Raw genomic sequence first — 17,774 nt, 5'->3', positions numbered from 1 at the left:
ATAAATGATCGCTGAACTCCTCTGTTATCAAACAAGTTGAATAGTAATGACGTGTCTGGTTTGTTTGAGTGCTTATTTCAGTATGAAAGCTTCCAAATTAAATCTTACTTTGGGGTCGATGATGGTGAATAATCAGTATCATCTGAGAACCAGACACACCAGGTAATGTTTCCTGATGGATGTTTTTTCATTGATTGTCTTGTAACTATCATTTCAAGAGATACTTCAATTGATTTTTTGGCTCCACGTCTCATTTTCTTCTGGTTTTAAGGGCTTTTAAGCATCCTCTACAGACTATTTGAACACTTTTCTTGATGGGAGAGAAAAAAAAAATGCTGCATTTCAATCATCCCAAAGATTAAAAACCCTTAACTTCATGCTTCTCCGTCTATTTCCTCCTGCGTTTGCTTTTCTGTAAATCTAAGAGGGCGAACAGCTCGTGATTTTTACCTGAATCCACCTCTATCTCCATCTCACAAGGGATCTTCTTCAAGCACGTATCTTAAATTTTAAAATGATGTCAACAGTTTTATGGATTCTCAACCTGAGAGTCACTGGAGCTTTGAGGCTGGGGTGCGCAGGGGAGGAACACAGTCATCACCCCACCCTTCATCACCGTCAGCCACTCACTCACTCTCCGACTAAAACATCCTTCCCAGGTTTCTCCACCTGGGACCAGGATTTTATTTCCTCTTTGCGTTGTTGTTGTTGATGCTGTTGTTGTTTTTGAATGCTGGCAGATGCCCTCAGGCAGTAGTTGGCAAGTCTAGAACCACCGGATCCATCTACCTCACCAGTGTGAGTTCTACCATTGCCAAACACCACCAGAGAGCTGCTGGGCCTCTGCAGACATGGATTCTCAGGATGTAGTGATTTAAATAGCCTACATAAGGATGATGAACACGCTTAGATTGAGTCTGAACATAGGATAAATAATGGTTGTTCCAGTAAATCGTGGGCTCTGATGTGCTGAGCATCCTTCAGGGTCATGGATTGAGACGGCCTTTAATGTACGGGTTTGTCCTTTAAAAGTTTGCATTCATTCCAGACTTGAGCCCACTATTAATGAATGCACCAGCGAGGAATAAAGATCAGTTTACATGATGGAGGGAGACGGCACATTTTAGTATGTGCTAATGCAGAGTAGATTCCAGGATTGTGCCAAAGCGATGGAAGTCTATCTTGTCCTATATTGGCACTACACATAATTGCTCAAAGTATATATACAGAAGCAAAAATGTGCTAGTGCCAAAATGGGCAAAGAAGAGGAGCGGCTGTTGTTATAGAAGCACATCAGAGACAGAAAGAGATCGTCGAAGTACCCAGCAAGACTCATGCACCCGCACCAGAGTGATTACATCACACTCACCCCACCCACTAGCAAAGCAGTGCACAGCAGAGGAGAGGAGAGGAGAGGAGAGAGGAGCCAGGGACAGTTTAAACCGCCATGGACGGCCACCATCATCATCATCATCAAGTGGTTCTTTCTCTGCTCTGTTTATGGCCCTATGGTAATTCACTGATAGTGAGCTCTCACAGTGAATTCTACCAGTGCCATACACAGAACAGGAGTCATTATCACCTCAATAACCAAGGCCAGCCTGTGAGGAAGCAAAACTATGCAAACTAGACCCTCGACCCTCCAGAAGAAGCAGCCTGGAGAGAGAGAGAGAGAGTGTGAGAGTGAAAGAAGTGGGGACACAGATGTGAGTGGAGAGACGAAGAAGAGAAGCACTTAAGAGTTTTAAAAATGTCCGCGCTGATGCAGTGACGCAGCTGAATTGGAGACGCACTGCACTGCGGTGGATTGAGCCACGCGTTGAGTAACAGGTCAAAGGATACCATGTCTAGGTGTTGGTATCTAAATATAAGTCCAGGCAATCCTAGGAGAGAGTAAACATCTTCCCGTAGTTGTTTTCGCTGCTAATCACCTGCACTGCCCTCTTTAGAAGCAGGGACTGAATACGGCACAATAAACAAGTTATAAATCACTTACAGCACCATGCATCCTCTGACACCCAATTACATTGGATTGCAGAGGGCAGATAAAATATATTTAAATTCATCCACTTAACCTTCTTTTTTACAACACAAATTTATAAAACATAGTCAAATTGAGCTTCTAGGCCTATGAAGCCAAAGTCTGAAACACAAGGTTGGTCCAAAGTAATGTCCTAATGGTTTTAAGGTGGTCTCTGTACGTCCTGGCTCTGCTAACCCCCTAACAAAACACCCACTATCTCTCCAAAGGGCGCCACCCTAAACTTGACCTCTTAATTTGCCCTGTAGATGAGCAGTGTTGAAATGTCCCATTAGTTTTGTCACCTCCTTTCACACAGCATTCAAGACCCACTCCTAAATTACCATTATTGTAAACCACGAATGGCCGCATTGTATTAAATAAACTGTGTCAAAACTACAAATAATTCTAACTCTGCTCTCTCAGTATGAAAAAATTAAGTTTCACAAATGCTGCTAAACTGAGTAACAACCTTCAGTCCATCTCCTGACCTTCAATATGTCGTCAAAAACATCTTCGCGCTGCAGATAATCCAAGTTGCAGAGGCTACCCGTCCTCAGACGCCCCACCCTTGCTTCAGCCATTAGCTCCCTCACCCCGGGCCCTGCAGTGCGCGGAGCTGCCATTGATTCCAGCGATCAAACCATGTACTAAGTGATTCCTCAGACGCCCAAATGGCTCCCTGAGCAAGACTCCCATTGCCATTTCCTGGAGAAATCAATACCACTAAAAAGCCCAGTCGAAAAAAAAACTGTCCTTTGAAGATTTGATTGTGTCTTATTTGTCAAACCTTAATTAGTTAAAAAAAATCCTTTTTTTTTTACATACAGAACTCTGGCAGGAGCATGGGTGAAAACAGCATATCAGTGTGTTAAATCTTCTCCATCTCACAAGAACATTACTGATTTTATTATTTCAGATGGTTCAATTATTACCATTTTGATGCATGAGTGTTCATGGACATCTTTTTTTTTTATCCTTCTGTAAATATGAATTTTGTTTGGTTAGTTATAACTCAATACATGGCATACATAGTCATCAAGCTCTGATGTGTCAGCAAGGCCAGCTGTCAAAATACAAAGCCCATCTGCATTACCCTAAATAAACTGGAGCCACCCATTTTTTTATATTAAGATCGCCTACAAGCTAATATGAATCATAATGTAAACATTATATTTCATTATTATATATATCTCCTTCTTCATTTCTCAATAAACAAGAGTTCCGTTATGTGACATTTAAGGTTTCAGTACAAACACTAAATAAAAATACAATGCAATGTCATGAAATTGCAGTGAGATTTAAGATGAGAAAAATAAGGATTAAAAATACAGACTATGGCAGGCACGTCATACATATATGGGTTTTTTCCCCTTGTCGTTTCCTAGTTTGTATAACACAAAACTCTCTTTATTCTACGGATTGCCTTTTGTCTCTGCCATCGTTAATTCAGAGCAGCTCCAAAAGCCCCTTCAGTTAATCGCATTTGTCTGAATAGAGTCTACAAGTCCTCAACTTCACGGTTATTTCAGGAGGATTTATCACTCCTCTAAGTCCCGCAGCACGATTCACATTCTCCATCAGTCATGCAACCTTCAAAATATCACTTCATGTGCTATTTAAAGAGAAACAGGCCTCTGACACACGTTAAAAATCATGTTTATTTTAATATATTTAAATTCCTATTTTGTTCCGATTTACAATGTTTGTAATTATTCTTATTTTAAGACGCTCCTTTTTATGGGGCTAACTTAATGCGTATTTGCTATTTAATAACTGTTTTTTTCCCTTTTGTAATAAACTCTGGACCACACGCCCGACAATCGTCCTTCGACTTAATAAAGAATTACATGATCTACTTTTTAATTTAACTGTGAACCCAATTTGAACTGTTGAAATCATGATCATTCCACTCTGTTCCGTTTGCTATTTCTTGCGGCTTTAGAAAAGCAGGTGCAATGCGACGAGACACAGCAGCAGCCTCTAGAATTACCGGGAATAACACATTAAAAGTTAGAAGGTCGTTTGCTCTGAAAATAAAGATTACGGATAGTTTGATTCTGTCGTTATGTGTTTATTTATACTTTTTTTTTTTTTCACTTAATCTGTTGAAGTTATATGAGAAAAAGTCCTCTGCGCAGCGTCAGATTTCACTTATGTTGCTGATAAATGTTTTCCGATTTAAAATCCGCTAAATTGAAGAATGTACAAACTTGTGAGGCTTTTTTCCAGGTTGATTTGACTATATCATTGGGCATTACTCATATTATTATTCCCTCATTTGTTGATGTAACAAAGTAACTTGTTCTCACGACGTTGAATTAAAAGTCTAACGGGAGAAAAGCTGCAAAGTACAAAATGAAGTTCATACCTTCCTGCGAATCCATCGTTGTGCGCCATACCTGAAGCTACAAACTGCACCGAGCTCGAACCCATCAGACATTTTAGTCCTTCATTTACTCTGATCTTTGAAAAGAGTTGTTCTACTAAAGTAGTGTTGGGGCAGCAGAAGCCTCGGATCCGCGTTGCCTGCAGCAGGACTGCAGAATTACAATGAAACAAAAGAAATCCAAGCGGCGTTCTGGACTTCCTGAGTATCAAATGTCAAATTCAGCCCTGCGCTCCTCTCCTCTCCTCCTCTTCCCTCTCTTCCATCGACTCCCTCTCTCTCTCTCTCTTTCCATACTCTGCCTCCTCCCTTTTACCTGCGCGTACAAACTGCACACTGAGAGAAGGAAAGGTGTCCGGCACCTTTTTAAAGGCGCAGGCACACAATTAAGCATAACAAGTTACAGGAAAACAGGAGGGGGAAACAAAGAAGCTGTAACACGTGTACATAACCTGCACTTAAACATTTAGGATAAAGATGCTGAGATTTGATTTGATCCTCTGCAGTGAATTTGTTTCTAATGAAAAACATGGTGCAGTGTCCCTACATTTAAACCCCCCTCTTCTAAAGGGTAAACCGCGCACCGGTGTGCGTACCTGCGTTTTTTAAAGTGGGCGTTTTGTAAAGCAGCACGCAGACGGCTTCCATCTAGAGTCTTTCCTCCTGAATCAGACTTCGATTCAAAAGGATTTACCCGGTAAAACACACATTTTTCAACCATCTCACCGTGCTGTAGGCCCACAGAAACAATCCAAAGTGCTCCTGCTCTGTTGCGTTCACGGCCTCGGCTTCCGTGGGCCTTGTGCTGGATATATCTGGATGCTAGGGGACCTTCTAATAGGCGCCGTTTTAACCCGGGAACTGCTGCAGGCTGTGTGGATGAGGATTGGGTTTGTCTCTCCGGATTAAACGATTTCCTCACGGATAATTTGGACCAACCCCCCACCGTGGAAAAAACAGATAGGCAACCAAATCCCTCACATCAATAAAATAATCATATAATTTGAAATGAATTATGTTCTTTTGATAAAATAAGTAAACATTTGAATTAAAGAGACACAGTAACTGTGAATAAACCATAAAATAAGATGATTAACACTGATACACAATTTAAACGTGCAGTGGATTTCAGTGACAACTATAGGCCTACTGCTTCTTATGATTTTAATTAAATTAAAAGCATAATGTTCCTCTTCAAAAAATGATTTTATGTTGTAACCCACCACCCTGATATTAGGTTTTATTTGTATCCATATGTCTCCTAGTGATGCATGTTTTTTTAAATCATAAATGGCCTTCACAGCCAGTAGAGGCCTGCAGGCCTGCTGTCAACAGTGTACCGTTTACCTTACAGGCACCCGTAGACCACAGTGCTATCTCTATGAAGGAAAAGGAGTGAGACCATTAGAGAAACTGGCCTAAATGGGAAAGAACCATTTCAATAAGAGACCATTCTTTAATAGGCCTTTACATTCTGCAGCAAAACAGGGACAACAATGCTAAACTTACTACCACACAATAAAGGCCGATTTTCTATATCTCAGTCATTTCCGACACTATTTATCCTTTGCTGCATTTTCAGATATTAAACCTGCAAGCATACATCAGAGGCACTATTTGGCGCATCCACCCTGCCCCCCATCCCGGGATTACTTTTAGTCAGCTGATGCTGTTGAGGCTGCAGTTCTTGGGTCGAGATGCTGCAGGATCAAATGTCCACGTCCAGATGGCTAATGATTATCAAATACTGCATTTTAAAGCCTGCACAAGTGCTCACTCCGTGCACATTGCATAACATTTCCTGTGCAGGGAAAGCATAAAATACCTCTGCTGGCATTAAAGTGGGACAATTTCTTCAACATTACTCTTTTTATTTATCAGAGGCCTATTTTGAGTCTCTTCGCGCATTAGTATACGTAACATAAACCCCCTCTAGGGAAAAATAGGAAGAGCATACAACCTGATGGAAGTCTGGTGTCCTGACAGGCAACAGCAGCACCATCCCTGGGCCCTTCTTGGGCCTTCGTTTTGCTCTCCATCCTCCTCTCCATACACTGAGCTGAACAGCACCCATGCACCACCTCTCGAGCCCAGGCCAGGTATGCTCCTACTCCACTTTAGGGGCCTAATATATGAGGCCTCTGCTCCTCTCAGATAGCATGAGTCCATTTACCTGCTGCTGATAATTAGGCAGATTACCAAGTGGACAGAACTCGTGTAATATTTAGAGGTGATGCGGCTGGGTTCGGTTACACTCCTTTCATGCTGGATAGCGACAGTGAAATCAATCCGCGGTGACTCGTCGAGGAGCCCAGAAGCCTCTCCTCCTGGCAGCCTGACGTGGATTCCACCTGGAAAAGCAGAAACCTGAGCCTCGGATCATCTGCTGCGTGTGTACTGAGATGAGTAGCCCGGCTATGAATATTTAAAACACTCATTTGGTTCCGTGCTGTTGTCGTGCCGGGGTTAGATGAAACAGGTGCCAGCGGAGGGATCAGGTGGACGCGTGGTGCGTTTTTGTCCCTGCCACCCGTGAAGGCATCAAGGCCATATGATATGGAGGCAGGATGAAATAATAATGTGGCAAGATTTAGTCTGTTGCTCCTAAAGATAACGAAATGGCAACAATAGAGATCACTTTTTCCAGGATGCAAGATAATGCTGCAGAAAACGAAACGGCAATGCATTTTATTACAATATAAGTCCCCAAAGAATGCTGAAAATGTTGGAAACTCAGATATTTAGTATAGAAGAAGTACCAATATGTTCCAAGAAAGCAATACATTATACAGATGTATTAAAAGCTCACCACATACATTGTAATTTAGTCACTGGATCTATTGAATTTAATGAATATTCGAAATATTGTTAGAATGAAATAGAAAATAGTTCATGTAAAATAAAAATAAAGTGGAGAAAAGATGCTTTGTATGTAGCATTCAGAATTTTAGCTCCAACTGCATGGCCTTACTTGTGCAGAGGGTTTCCGAGCAGGGGATTATTCACTGCCTCGTCATTACCAGGAAAACCAGGGGAAAAAATAGTAAAGATGAGAGAGAAAAAATCAGGTCTTCAACTAGTACACATCTGGCAACTGGTTGTCTCTTTATAGGGCTTATAAATAAGCAAAACAAGGAATAAAAACATTTTATTTTTAAGGAATGTGTTCACAGTCTTTCATTCTGCACCCATGTTGCAGCAGAGTGATGGGTATGTGGGTTGTACAGTGGTGGTGGTGGTGGGCGGGGGCTTGTTAGCCAGTGGGTCATCTATTAGTAAAGACCAGGGGATCATTGTACGGCCTGCTGCTGCTGCTGCTGCTGCTGCATCATCACCTCCAACAGCAGCACCCCCACTCCCAACTCCCACCCCCACTACTGTTCTATTGAAAAAGATCCTGTAACTGGAGAGGGCCCATTGCCTGCCAGCAAGCCTCAGCATGAGAAACCCAGCACATAGAGATGCATGTTGGAGATGGTTCATGCAGATCGGTTGACGGGCTGTCAGATCACCAGAATCCAGGGAATAGATAAAGGGGAAAAAATAAGAGAAGCAACTGATGTTACATATTTGAAGAATCTTTTGTTGTATAAAATCACCAAAAGGTTAAATTCAAATAATTCCACCACTCTCTGAAGGCCCTATCTCATAAAACAACACTATAGAATATGTCAGCAGATTCTCTGACTATTTTATTAATTCAATTTAGCACCAAATTGGCCAAAGAATTTTCACATACAGCAGATTTACTGCTAAAAGCTCTGCTGTGGAAAAAACTGCAGCCAACAGTGATTGATCAAACCTACAGGAGACAGCCATAAGTCTAATGTGGAGCCTCAGGGCATCATAATGCCTTAAAAGGCCACAGCGGCACAGGTCACCTGACCTACCCCTGCTCAGCAAGGACCAATCAGACAACGAGCATTACGTCATGGAGGCCCACAGTTTGTCTTGACCAACGCACTGCGGATAAAACAGACTCACTAAATATTTCATTGAGACTCTCAGGTTGCTGAACTGGTGGAGGTCAGGACTGTGGAGAGACAGATAGCCACGTCCTTTCCCCTTCCTGCAGCCCTTTGTCATCCTCTTCCTCCTCCTCTGTCAGTGCAGGAGGAGAGGAAGCTGATTAAAAGAAGGGTTGGGTTTTAGAGGCTGCAGAATTTTTACAAACTTGAGTACCAGTGCATTTTAATATATATACACGCATTCATACAAAGACAACAATTTCAAAAACATCACTTCATGTTGTGTTTTTACCATTTTTAATCATCTCAGCATAAATTCAGCCTTGAAACATGTGAAGAACTAGAAGGCAATAACACTAATCACAGACACTTCTCTGGCTTTAATTAATCCAACACTCTGCCAGCAACTGTTGTTTTTTGCCTCCCCTTGCACCCACAATGCATCACGGTACCAGTATGAATTAAAGGTCAGCACACCACCATTCTCACATATCATAAGGTGGAGTATTGATCAGTGTAAATATATTTGAAGCTGTATTTAAGGAATAAATCAGCAGGAGAGATAATGATTGCAGGAGAAAGTTGCACTGATGATGTCATCCAGATGAGACTTGTTTGGATTTAGACTTTAAATTCAAAATAAAAGCTGGATGACTCATTTAATTTGTAACCATAGTATTCTGCATGGGTGGTGCACGGATGCATCATTTGAACATCCGTGTCAGCTGATAATTTGGGAAAATAATGTGCCATGCATCAATGTTTACCTGCATGGTATCTTTAATTTTATTATAGCAATTTAACGCTAGCAATTCAGCATAGCTTACAGCTGATGTAGATAAAGGGTTTTTATGAGCAGAGGTCATCTTTTTGACAAACTCTAAATTGTTTTCATGGTCAAATTAAAAAAAAATAGGAAGCTGAAATTTCAGTGTGGTAGAATTGCACCGTGTCTGTTAAAGATCAACGACATCCACTTTGTAAGACATGTTCCATTGACTTTTTGAGAAGGACTCAAAGGGAGAAACTAGGAGTAAGTACCTGTATCAGTTTAAATACATCATATATCTTAGCTCATTTAAAACAACAAACAACAACAAAAGAGACGTTATGCGAAAAACATTGTTATCAGATTCTGCTGTTGGCAAAATTGCTTTTAACATCAGAATCTGTACCAGTCCTAATTTTCCCAATCAGTGCATCTCTAATTCCACAGCATCATTCGCTTGCTTTGCCATCCTTTTGCTGGATCACAGACGAGTGCCGATCACCTGACTGACATTCCTGTCTGTATACTGAAGACTCTGCAGTTGTCTGATGTGGACACGCTGGAGCTTGTGACCCTGTGCTGTATGTCAAATTCAGAATAAGAGGTGAGTATAGAGAGAGAGAGAGAGAGAGAGAGAGAGAGAGAGAGAGAGAGAGAGAGAGCTGCATAATATACTGTACAATGAAATTATAAGCAGTGCTCTTTTAAAGGGATGTTGTTTAAAAATCTGAGGAGAGTCGTCACCACAGAAATAGAGACAGACAGGAAGCTGAGCAGATTGCTGCGTGACAGAATACATTTTTCAGAAGAGCAGGGATTAAACAGCCTTATGTCACAGCATTTATTCCCCCCTGCTGTGATTACATGGGGTGGGGTGGTTGGGTGGGTGGGTGTTACATCTCATGATAGAGGAGAATGTATGTGGCAGCGCCCTCTTCTGACCATGCTGAGAAACTCTACTTATACTTCAGCATGTGCAGGCTGCCCTCACAACAAGGTTAATCTCACACAGCCAAATGTCCCCTTCAAAATAAAACTCCAGAGCATGTTTGGTCCTGATAACGGCAGCATGCAAGACTTATGCAATACCATATCAAGACAATTGGACTTTTATAGTGTGCTGTAATGTGCCACAAATGTTATGACTACAATTACAACCAAAAACATCTAAGTTGGCTCTAAAGGAAAATATCAACAGTTATGACTGTTTTTTTGGATAGCTGCAGTCATTCATCCCCGTTTCAGGCTGGGCGTACTGGGATACTAACCTCATTCTCAAGTTTCACAGCCCTCACAGGGATCATGTAGGACAGGGGCCCATATTGTACAAGCTGAGGCATCATAACGCAGGAGTGTAGAGCAACACTGACACCTGGTGGAAGAGCTGGAGTTGCATGTCAATTTCGAATTAAAGTAACATAATGTGAAAGCGACTCTAAGAGGTATCTAAATCTCTTACTTTATAGGTAAGGTAAGGCAAGGCAGCTTTATTTGTATATCACATTTAATACACGAGGGCAACTCAATGTGCTTTACATTAAAACATTAAAAGCGTTGGTAACATTTAGACAAGCATAAAATAACACAATTAAAATTACAAATATTATAAAACAGAAAAGAAAAGGAAAATTAGAAATATATTAAAAGTAAATTTAAAATTTGCATTTAAAGTGAGTTAAAATAAGCTAAGATAGGAAGGCAGTGGCAAATAAAAAAGTCTTAGTCTTTGACTTAAAAGAGGTGAGAGTTGGAGCAGACCTACAGCTTTCAGGGAGTGTGTTCTAGATATGTGGTGCATAATGACTAAACGCTGCTTCACCATGTTTCGTTCTGACTCTAGGAACTGAAAGCAGACCAGTACCTGATGACCTAAGAGGTCCAGATGGTTCATACAGGAGCAGCAGATCAGCAATGTGTTTTGGGCCTAAACCATTCAGTGCTTTATAAACCATCAGCAGGATCTTAAAGTCTATGCTCTGACAGACAGGAAGCCAGTGTAGAGATCTAAGAACTGGAGTGATGTGATCTACATTTTTGGTGCTTGTTAGGACTCAAGCAGCAGCATTCTGTATGAGCTGCAGCCGTCTGATGGACTTTTTAGGGAGTCCTGTAAAGACACCGTTACAGTAGTCTAGTCTAGAAAAATAACATAAAACATTAAAGTTGTTCATTCTTAGTTGTAAAAGCAGGAGTGTGAGAGTTACATCAGAAGACTTGACCCTCCTGTTATGTTGCGGGTCAAATTGACCCATTTTAAAGGTGACATATCATGCAAAATCGACTTTTTAATGGTTCTCTACCTGAAATATGTGTCCCTGGCATGTCTACAAACCCCCCGAGAATGAAAAAAATCCATTCTGCCCCTGTTTTGATTTCTACACCTTTCTGTAAATGTGTGTGAAACGAGCCGTTTCAGACTTCCGTGTTTTTGTTATGTAACAACAATATCCGGTCTGTCACGGAGTCAGAGCTCGGAGCTTGTTCAGCCCATAGACTGTATGAAATACAGCTCAACTTCTCCTCTGTTTTTCATTACCTGCACACGTGTGCTAACAAGGAGCTTAGGAGGGAGGCATGCTAGTTGTAGGCTGTCTTAATAAACACACAGGTCGGTTTTACTCCCCACGTCTGCAGATTTAAAGATCTAGTGGATGATTTTTATTTTCCATGGAAAAGTGCTAGCGCTAGTTAGCATAGCCACATAGCTACATGTTCGTAGCTGTAGCTGTAGCTGTGTACCAAGACACACGTCTACATACTGATAAATAAAACAACAAGTAACACAAAATCTGTGACCAATCGTTCAGAAAGGTCCTGCTACAGGCGCCTCTCCGTCGGGATCAGATTCTGGATCAGATTCAGAGGGTTGAAGTAATGCGGGTCTGTGAGCAGCCGTGTATATTCAGCCAACATGTAAACATTAGATCAACGTGCTGGAGAGCCGAGGCCACATCCACTTCCTGAGGGGGCGTGGTCAGAGAGAAAACAGAGTGTTCTGATGAGGGCTGAAAAAGAGTGTTGTTCAGGCATGCCAAAATCTGATTTCAAAGTGTTTTTTTGAGCATAAACTTTAAAGACATGTTTTGGGAACCTCTTAGACCAATATATATTGATGAAAAAAGCGTGATATGTCACCTTTAAAGTTCAAAAATCTAAAAAAAAAAATGTTAAAGTATTTTTTTTGCTGTGAAACTTCTTCTACTTGGCTTAAGTAGTGTAAAAACATAGAAAATGAAAATGGTTATTTTCACATATTTGCAACCCCCCTGCATTTTTGTATTACAAAGACACTGTGTGTGGGTTAATTTGACCCAGCAGTCAAAGTGGAGGCTAAAATGGGTCAGAATTGTTAAATACTTAAAGTTTCTTTGCAACTGTGTGACATATTTCACCCCAAACACTTTCCAATTTACATTAAGTTTTAACATGAATTTTCATCTAAAACGAGTGAGTTATCCCCATTGAACCATGATCTGTGAGAATTAAAGAACACCAATGCACTAAATAATGATTTAAATGGTTAGTAATGGAGTTAATAATGAGATTTAAAAAAAATGTTTACTGGGATTTGTTTGGGTTCTGACACTTTTGAATCATTAAATATGCCCCGGGTCATGTTGACCCAGGAACATTATTGTTGTCCCTAAGAAACGAACATAACAGGAGGCTTAAGTAGAGATAAAGCACCTAACAGATTCAGAGAGATTGAGCAGACCATGTACTAGATGGTAAAGATTAACAGGTTGGTACTTGGTATGAAATTAAAAAAAGGTAGAGAAAAAATGTTGTGCTACATAAAAACTTACATCTTCACAACCATTTTAAAGATTATTATATCTGTGAAGTCATCACGTTGATATGTAGCTTATGCTGATGATCATGTTTTCTGCCGTATAGTTTTTAATAAAGGGATTCAAGAGGACATCACATGCAGGATGCAACAGTTGAGAATCATCAGCCTCAGACAAAGACCATTTAAACACATTGAATGTTTTATTAGAAAAGAAGTTATAACAGTTTTTTATACACAACTATTTATGAGGTTATAAGCCTATTAATAGAGAGCATTTTGTCTTTTTTATGACAAGCATGCCCACTTCACAATGCAAAGAAAAAAACAAGAGAAGGAGGGCAGAGAGGGTGATAAAAATAAGACCAAGGATGGACTTTCAAAACAAAACAAAAAAAAACGTTTGACTTTTTAACCCTCAAGTATCACACACTAGGTAACAAATACATAGTTTCTATTAAAAAAAAACTGCCATTTTTCCATGCTGTGTGTGCCTGCTAAATCCCCTGATGGCAGCAGTAGGCCTGCACAGGGCACAAATCCACACAAGCACAAGACAGAATGAGGAGAGGTGTGCACCAAGCCGGCCTCGACTCCACACCAGAAGCATGCAAGTGCACGAGAGGACACAGTCAACACACGGGGTGGGAGGAGGAAGAGAGGAGGAGGAGGTGATTTCACGGGATCAGGGTGCTGGCTCTCTGCAGCTGTGCTGATAAAAAGAGAACGGGCCCTGAACGTGCCGTCTGTGGATTTATGATAGACCAGTTCGCTCAGTTAGCAGAGGACCTTCATCGTTCTTGTATCCGGCAGGGTGTGGGGGGAGTGTGAGTGTTGTTACGGGGGTCTGGTCTGGACTTTTGAATTGTATATTTGAAGGACCCATGAATCCTAATGTCATTGTCTGGAGTTGCTGTTTAAAACTGAGGGTAGTGAAGACATTGTTATCTGAGCAGAAGAGGGGAAGGAAGCCAAAAAGGATGTTAAATGAAATCACAATTAACATGTTTTCCACACTTTTCCCAAACAGAATAAAGAATTTCAGTCGCAGTGAGTTGCATAATCCTTTTCTGAGCTCTTAAATGAAGTGAAGACAACCTGGAACACAAAGGCAGTCAGTATTTCTCTTGACAGGGATTGGCATTAAATCAATTTATTGCCCGTCAGATTGCAAATAATGTTGAAAACCAAACCTCAGAGTCTTGAGACAAAAATATCACTGATCCTTGTCGCACCACTTTATCATAATGTGCTATTTTTATTACAGTTCTTAACAAGGATATACTGTGTTTCAGCACTCAGGTACAGTACTGCACAAATGTAAAGTAAAACAGGATCTCCAATCTGAATGTTTAAAACAAAAACTCAATATCAAATCGTCATCAGTGTGATGTTTGAGCTGAACCATGACAGTGCAGCCTGATGACGGGGATTAAAACCAAAGAAGGAGTTCTCTTTAAGAATAAATACACACTTTCAGGCAGCTGAGGGAGGAGAAGAACCAAATATGAAGGTGGGGATGTGTGCAGAATTAGCAGGTTTGTTCTGTTTGAGTTAATTTGGCTCACACACACACACTCAGGTGAAACATTCACAATGCTTTATACTGCCTTCAATATATTGAATACCACAAGTTAGCTCTGCACCAGTTAAAATTGCTGCGTCCTGCTGAATGGCAACCCCGAGCTAACATTGAAAACTTTACCTAGGCTGGATGATGAGGATTATAATCCCCTAGCTTTAAACAGTCAAACTCTGCAGATAAATACTGGAATTAAAACAAATGAAGGAGGTGGGTTTGATATTTATATTAAGGGTTGGGTTAAATCCATTCTTTAGTAAAGGGCTTTAAACCACACTTCTGTTTTCTGTACAGTTAGATCCATCAGGCTCACTACATCTCAAACAACACCCTCGTTCTAAATCCCTCACACTCATCTGTACAATTCTAAATCTGCAAGAAGAAGACGACAAGCAGGCATGTCCATGGAGTATCTTACACTTAAACCACACAACAGACACTAACTAAAGAGTCAGATGAGCAATGAATGCTTTATCAGGTACCAAACTAGCTACACTATCTGTAACACAGCCATATAAAGTAGCATATGATAAGTGGAAGTCAACACCCAGAAAAACATACTATCCTGTCATGTCTAAAGCACCGGTTAACAAATAGTAGCATGATTTTCAGCCTTTCAGTATGTCCCGGGTAAAAATGTTCATCACGATACAAGATACAACCAAACCTGAGCCGTGAACGTCTAACAATCCTGCATTATCTCATTGAAATGCTGCTCAGCCCTGGGTGAGGATCAAATAGCAGGAAGAGAGGAGTTAAAGGAGGATGAGTGAGAGCAATGTGCTTTTCTAGTTTCGTCTGAGCATCATGGCATTTTGGGAAACGTGGTTTCAGGGGACTTCTCCAATGGTCACAGTCGTTTTGTGATGAGGCACAGAAGGGGGAGTTAAAATCAGCGGTGATAAAAGGAGAACCTCCCAGGTACAATCCACAATCTGCCCACCAAAAGCAACCAGTGATTCTTACTGCAATCTATGAAGTGAATACATTTCAAGGTTTTCTAGGTAGTTTGACTGCAACTTCAGCCTCGACAAAGCAACACTCGGCCAGTGTTTTCGGGGGTTGAGTTTTTCATGAGGCTACAGAGAGGTGTCTTAGCACTGTACAAGGTAGATACTGTACATAAAAAAGAAAAAAAAATCCAAACGTGTTGACCCCCCCATCGGGCAAAAAATGTACAAGAAATAAAAGAAGGGAAAAACAGCCAGAAATCAAAGCTGCGATTGCATTCTCGTTCCAAACAAATTGAGAGTTGTTGTTTCGGATAAGAATCGAGTCTGTACACATGAATTTAAAGTTCAATTAACTCCACTCAACAACAAAAAAATACCACAAGCCTAATTGTCATACATTGGGCTCTTATTTTGGAATCCTCTTCCAACTCATGACCACATCATAAAGTTTGGGACCAGGTGATGCAGTTGGGGTACATATCACAGGATGAATGAATCAGAGCTAACAGAATGTGGAATGTGAGGAGAACCAATACGACACAAACCTGAATCTACTCAATAACCATGTGACCATTTTTGTTGCTTTTTACTAAAATCTAACCTAAATTTGTTGCTGGTTTTCTTACATGACCTCAAAAGGTGACTCTTTGCCTTGGAAGTTGGTCTCAAGCAATAATATTAAAGGAGATTTGTTTTAAAATACAAAACAATGCAAGATGCACAATGAGAATGTTTGTTGCTCAAGTGCATCCTGATGGGGAAACTAAAGCAAACTTCTTCAAGTTTAAAACACATGTGGTCAGATGGTTAAAGGGCAGTCTGTTTTCAGTTTCCATTATACCACTTGAATCTGACCAGAATCTCCACACACACACAAGAAGTGTACGTTTCAATCATCATCAAAAGCACCCATCATGTCTGTCCCCACGGCATAGCGTGTCCTGTAATGAGACAGGCATTTCAGCCGTTTGTTTCCAAAGACATGACCCTATGTTTAAGAAGTTTTTGCACTGCACAGCTACACATGTCAACAGGCGGCTGCAGCAGGTCAAAAAGAGTAACAATAACTTAAGTAACATGTCCAAGTAGCATCCAAAATAAAGGCAGATTTTCAGCTGACATGTCTCCATCAATGTAATGAAAAAGATCTGCATAGGAAACATTCAGGGTTTGATTTCAGGGTGCATGTTTTTGTTTCTTCAAGTGTGCAAATACACCTCGTGTGATTGTGCGCTTTTAAAAATACATTCTACCCTACTGGATGATATCCTAGAGCTGTGCACTCTCAGCAGATCTGTCGGTTGTGGAGGATTGAGCACATGTTGGTCAGAATCAGTTAGCATAGTGGAAAAAGAAAGACAAGCTGAGATTCAGGCCTCACTGGAAAACTGTAACTTTAAAAAAGGAGAACTTTGACATTTGTTTGCAGGAGGAGATTTCCCTGCCTAAGATTTCATGACGCACCTTCAAACTGCGGCGATGACAGAGGGAGGAGAATGTGAGAGCAATCGCAACGTCTTTGTAGGGAGAAACAGCTACAGAATGGAAGGGGTGTCAAACACACCAAAAGGCTAGATATCCATAAAAATCCTTGTTTAGTAGTAATAATAATAATAAAAAAAAATCAACTTGTTTAAATATGAATATTATAAGTCTGCTTTTTCTCATGGTTAGGAAATCAAATATAGTCTCTGTGGGGGGTTAAAGGAGGGGGGCGGGATGGGGGAGCCCTCCTATCACTACAACTCCATGTCCTGGGCCTCGTCTTCTGAGAAGTCAGACATGGAGCTTTCGGATGAAGAGTCACCTGCCCCCTCTTCTTGCTCCTTCAGAGCTTCCTCTGTTGCATATTTCTGAATGTACTCTGTGGAGGGAAAGAGAGGAGAAAGTCAAAACAAGCAGACAAGTTTTGATGATAATATTACACATGTGAGAAAATAATCTAGGAATGTTTTTGAAAGGTCTGAACCTTTGATTTTCTGCTTGTACTCCTCTGGCCGGTGAAGGTACATGGCAGCTGCATCTCCATTCAGGGGGTCGATGGGGTTCGGGTAAGCCAGCAGCTGCGGCAGGAACGACTCAAATATGTTGGTCAGATCTGCAGAAGAAGAGAGAGTCACACTTTAGCAATCAGACAACTCTTTCTACCGTATTCTGCCAATTACTCGTCACATTAACCTGCTTCCTCTCTTAATTGGCTGGAGGAGAGCTCATAATCAATTTCCCACACATCATTCACTCATGGCCGTTCAAAACTGTACAGCTGGGTGGTGAAACATGTTAACAACCAAACTGCGAGTATA

At 40.9% G+C, this 17,774-nt stretch overlaps 1 protein-coding gene across 1 annotated transcript in view; it reads right to left on the bottom strand.

The window, feature by feature from the left end:
* Nucleotides 1-14,063: 14,063 nt before the first annotated feature.
* ube2h (ubiquitin-conjugating enzyme E2H (UBC8 homolog, yeast)) overlaps nucleotides 14,064-17,774 on the bottom strand; it is a 28,919-nt gene continuing 25,208 nt past the window's right edge. The window contains exons 6-7 of the mRNA XM_034673279.1: nucleotides 17,441-17,569; nucleotides 14,064-17,335 (exon numbers count right to left, since the gene is read on the bottom strand). Of these exons, the coding sequence (XP_034529170.1) occupies nucleotides 17,211-17,335; nucleotides 17,441-17,569 (254 nt within the window). The 3' untranslated portion in view covers nucleotides 14,064-17,210. The remainder of the gene's footprint in view (nucleotides 17,336-17,440; nucleotides 17,570-17,774) is intronic.

This window comes from Notolabrus celidotus, chromosome 21, assembly GCF_009762535.1.
Source record: "Notolabrus celidotus isolate fNotCel1 chromosome 21, fNotCel1.pri, whole genome shotgun sequence".
Lineage (NCBI taxonomy): Eukaryota > Metazoa > Chordata > Actinopteri > Labriformes > Labridae > Notolabrus > Notolabrus celidotus.
Note: the sequence above shows the minus strand (reverse complement) of the source record. Positions and strands in the feature narration are given on the sequence as shown.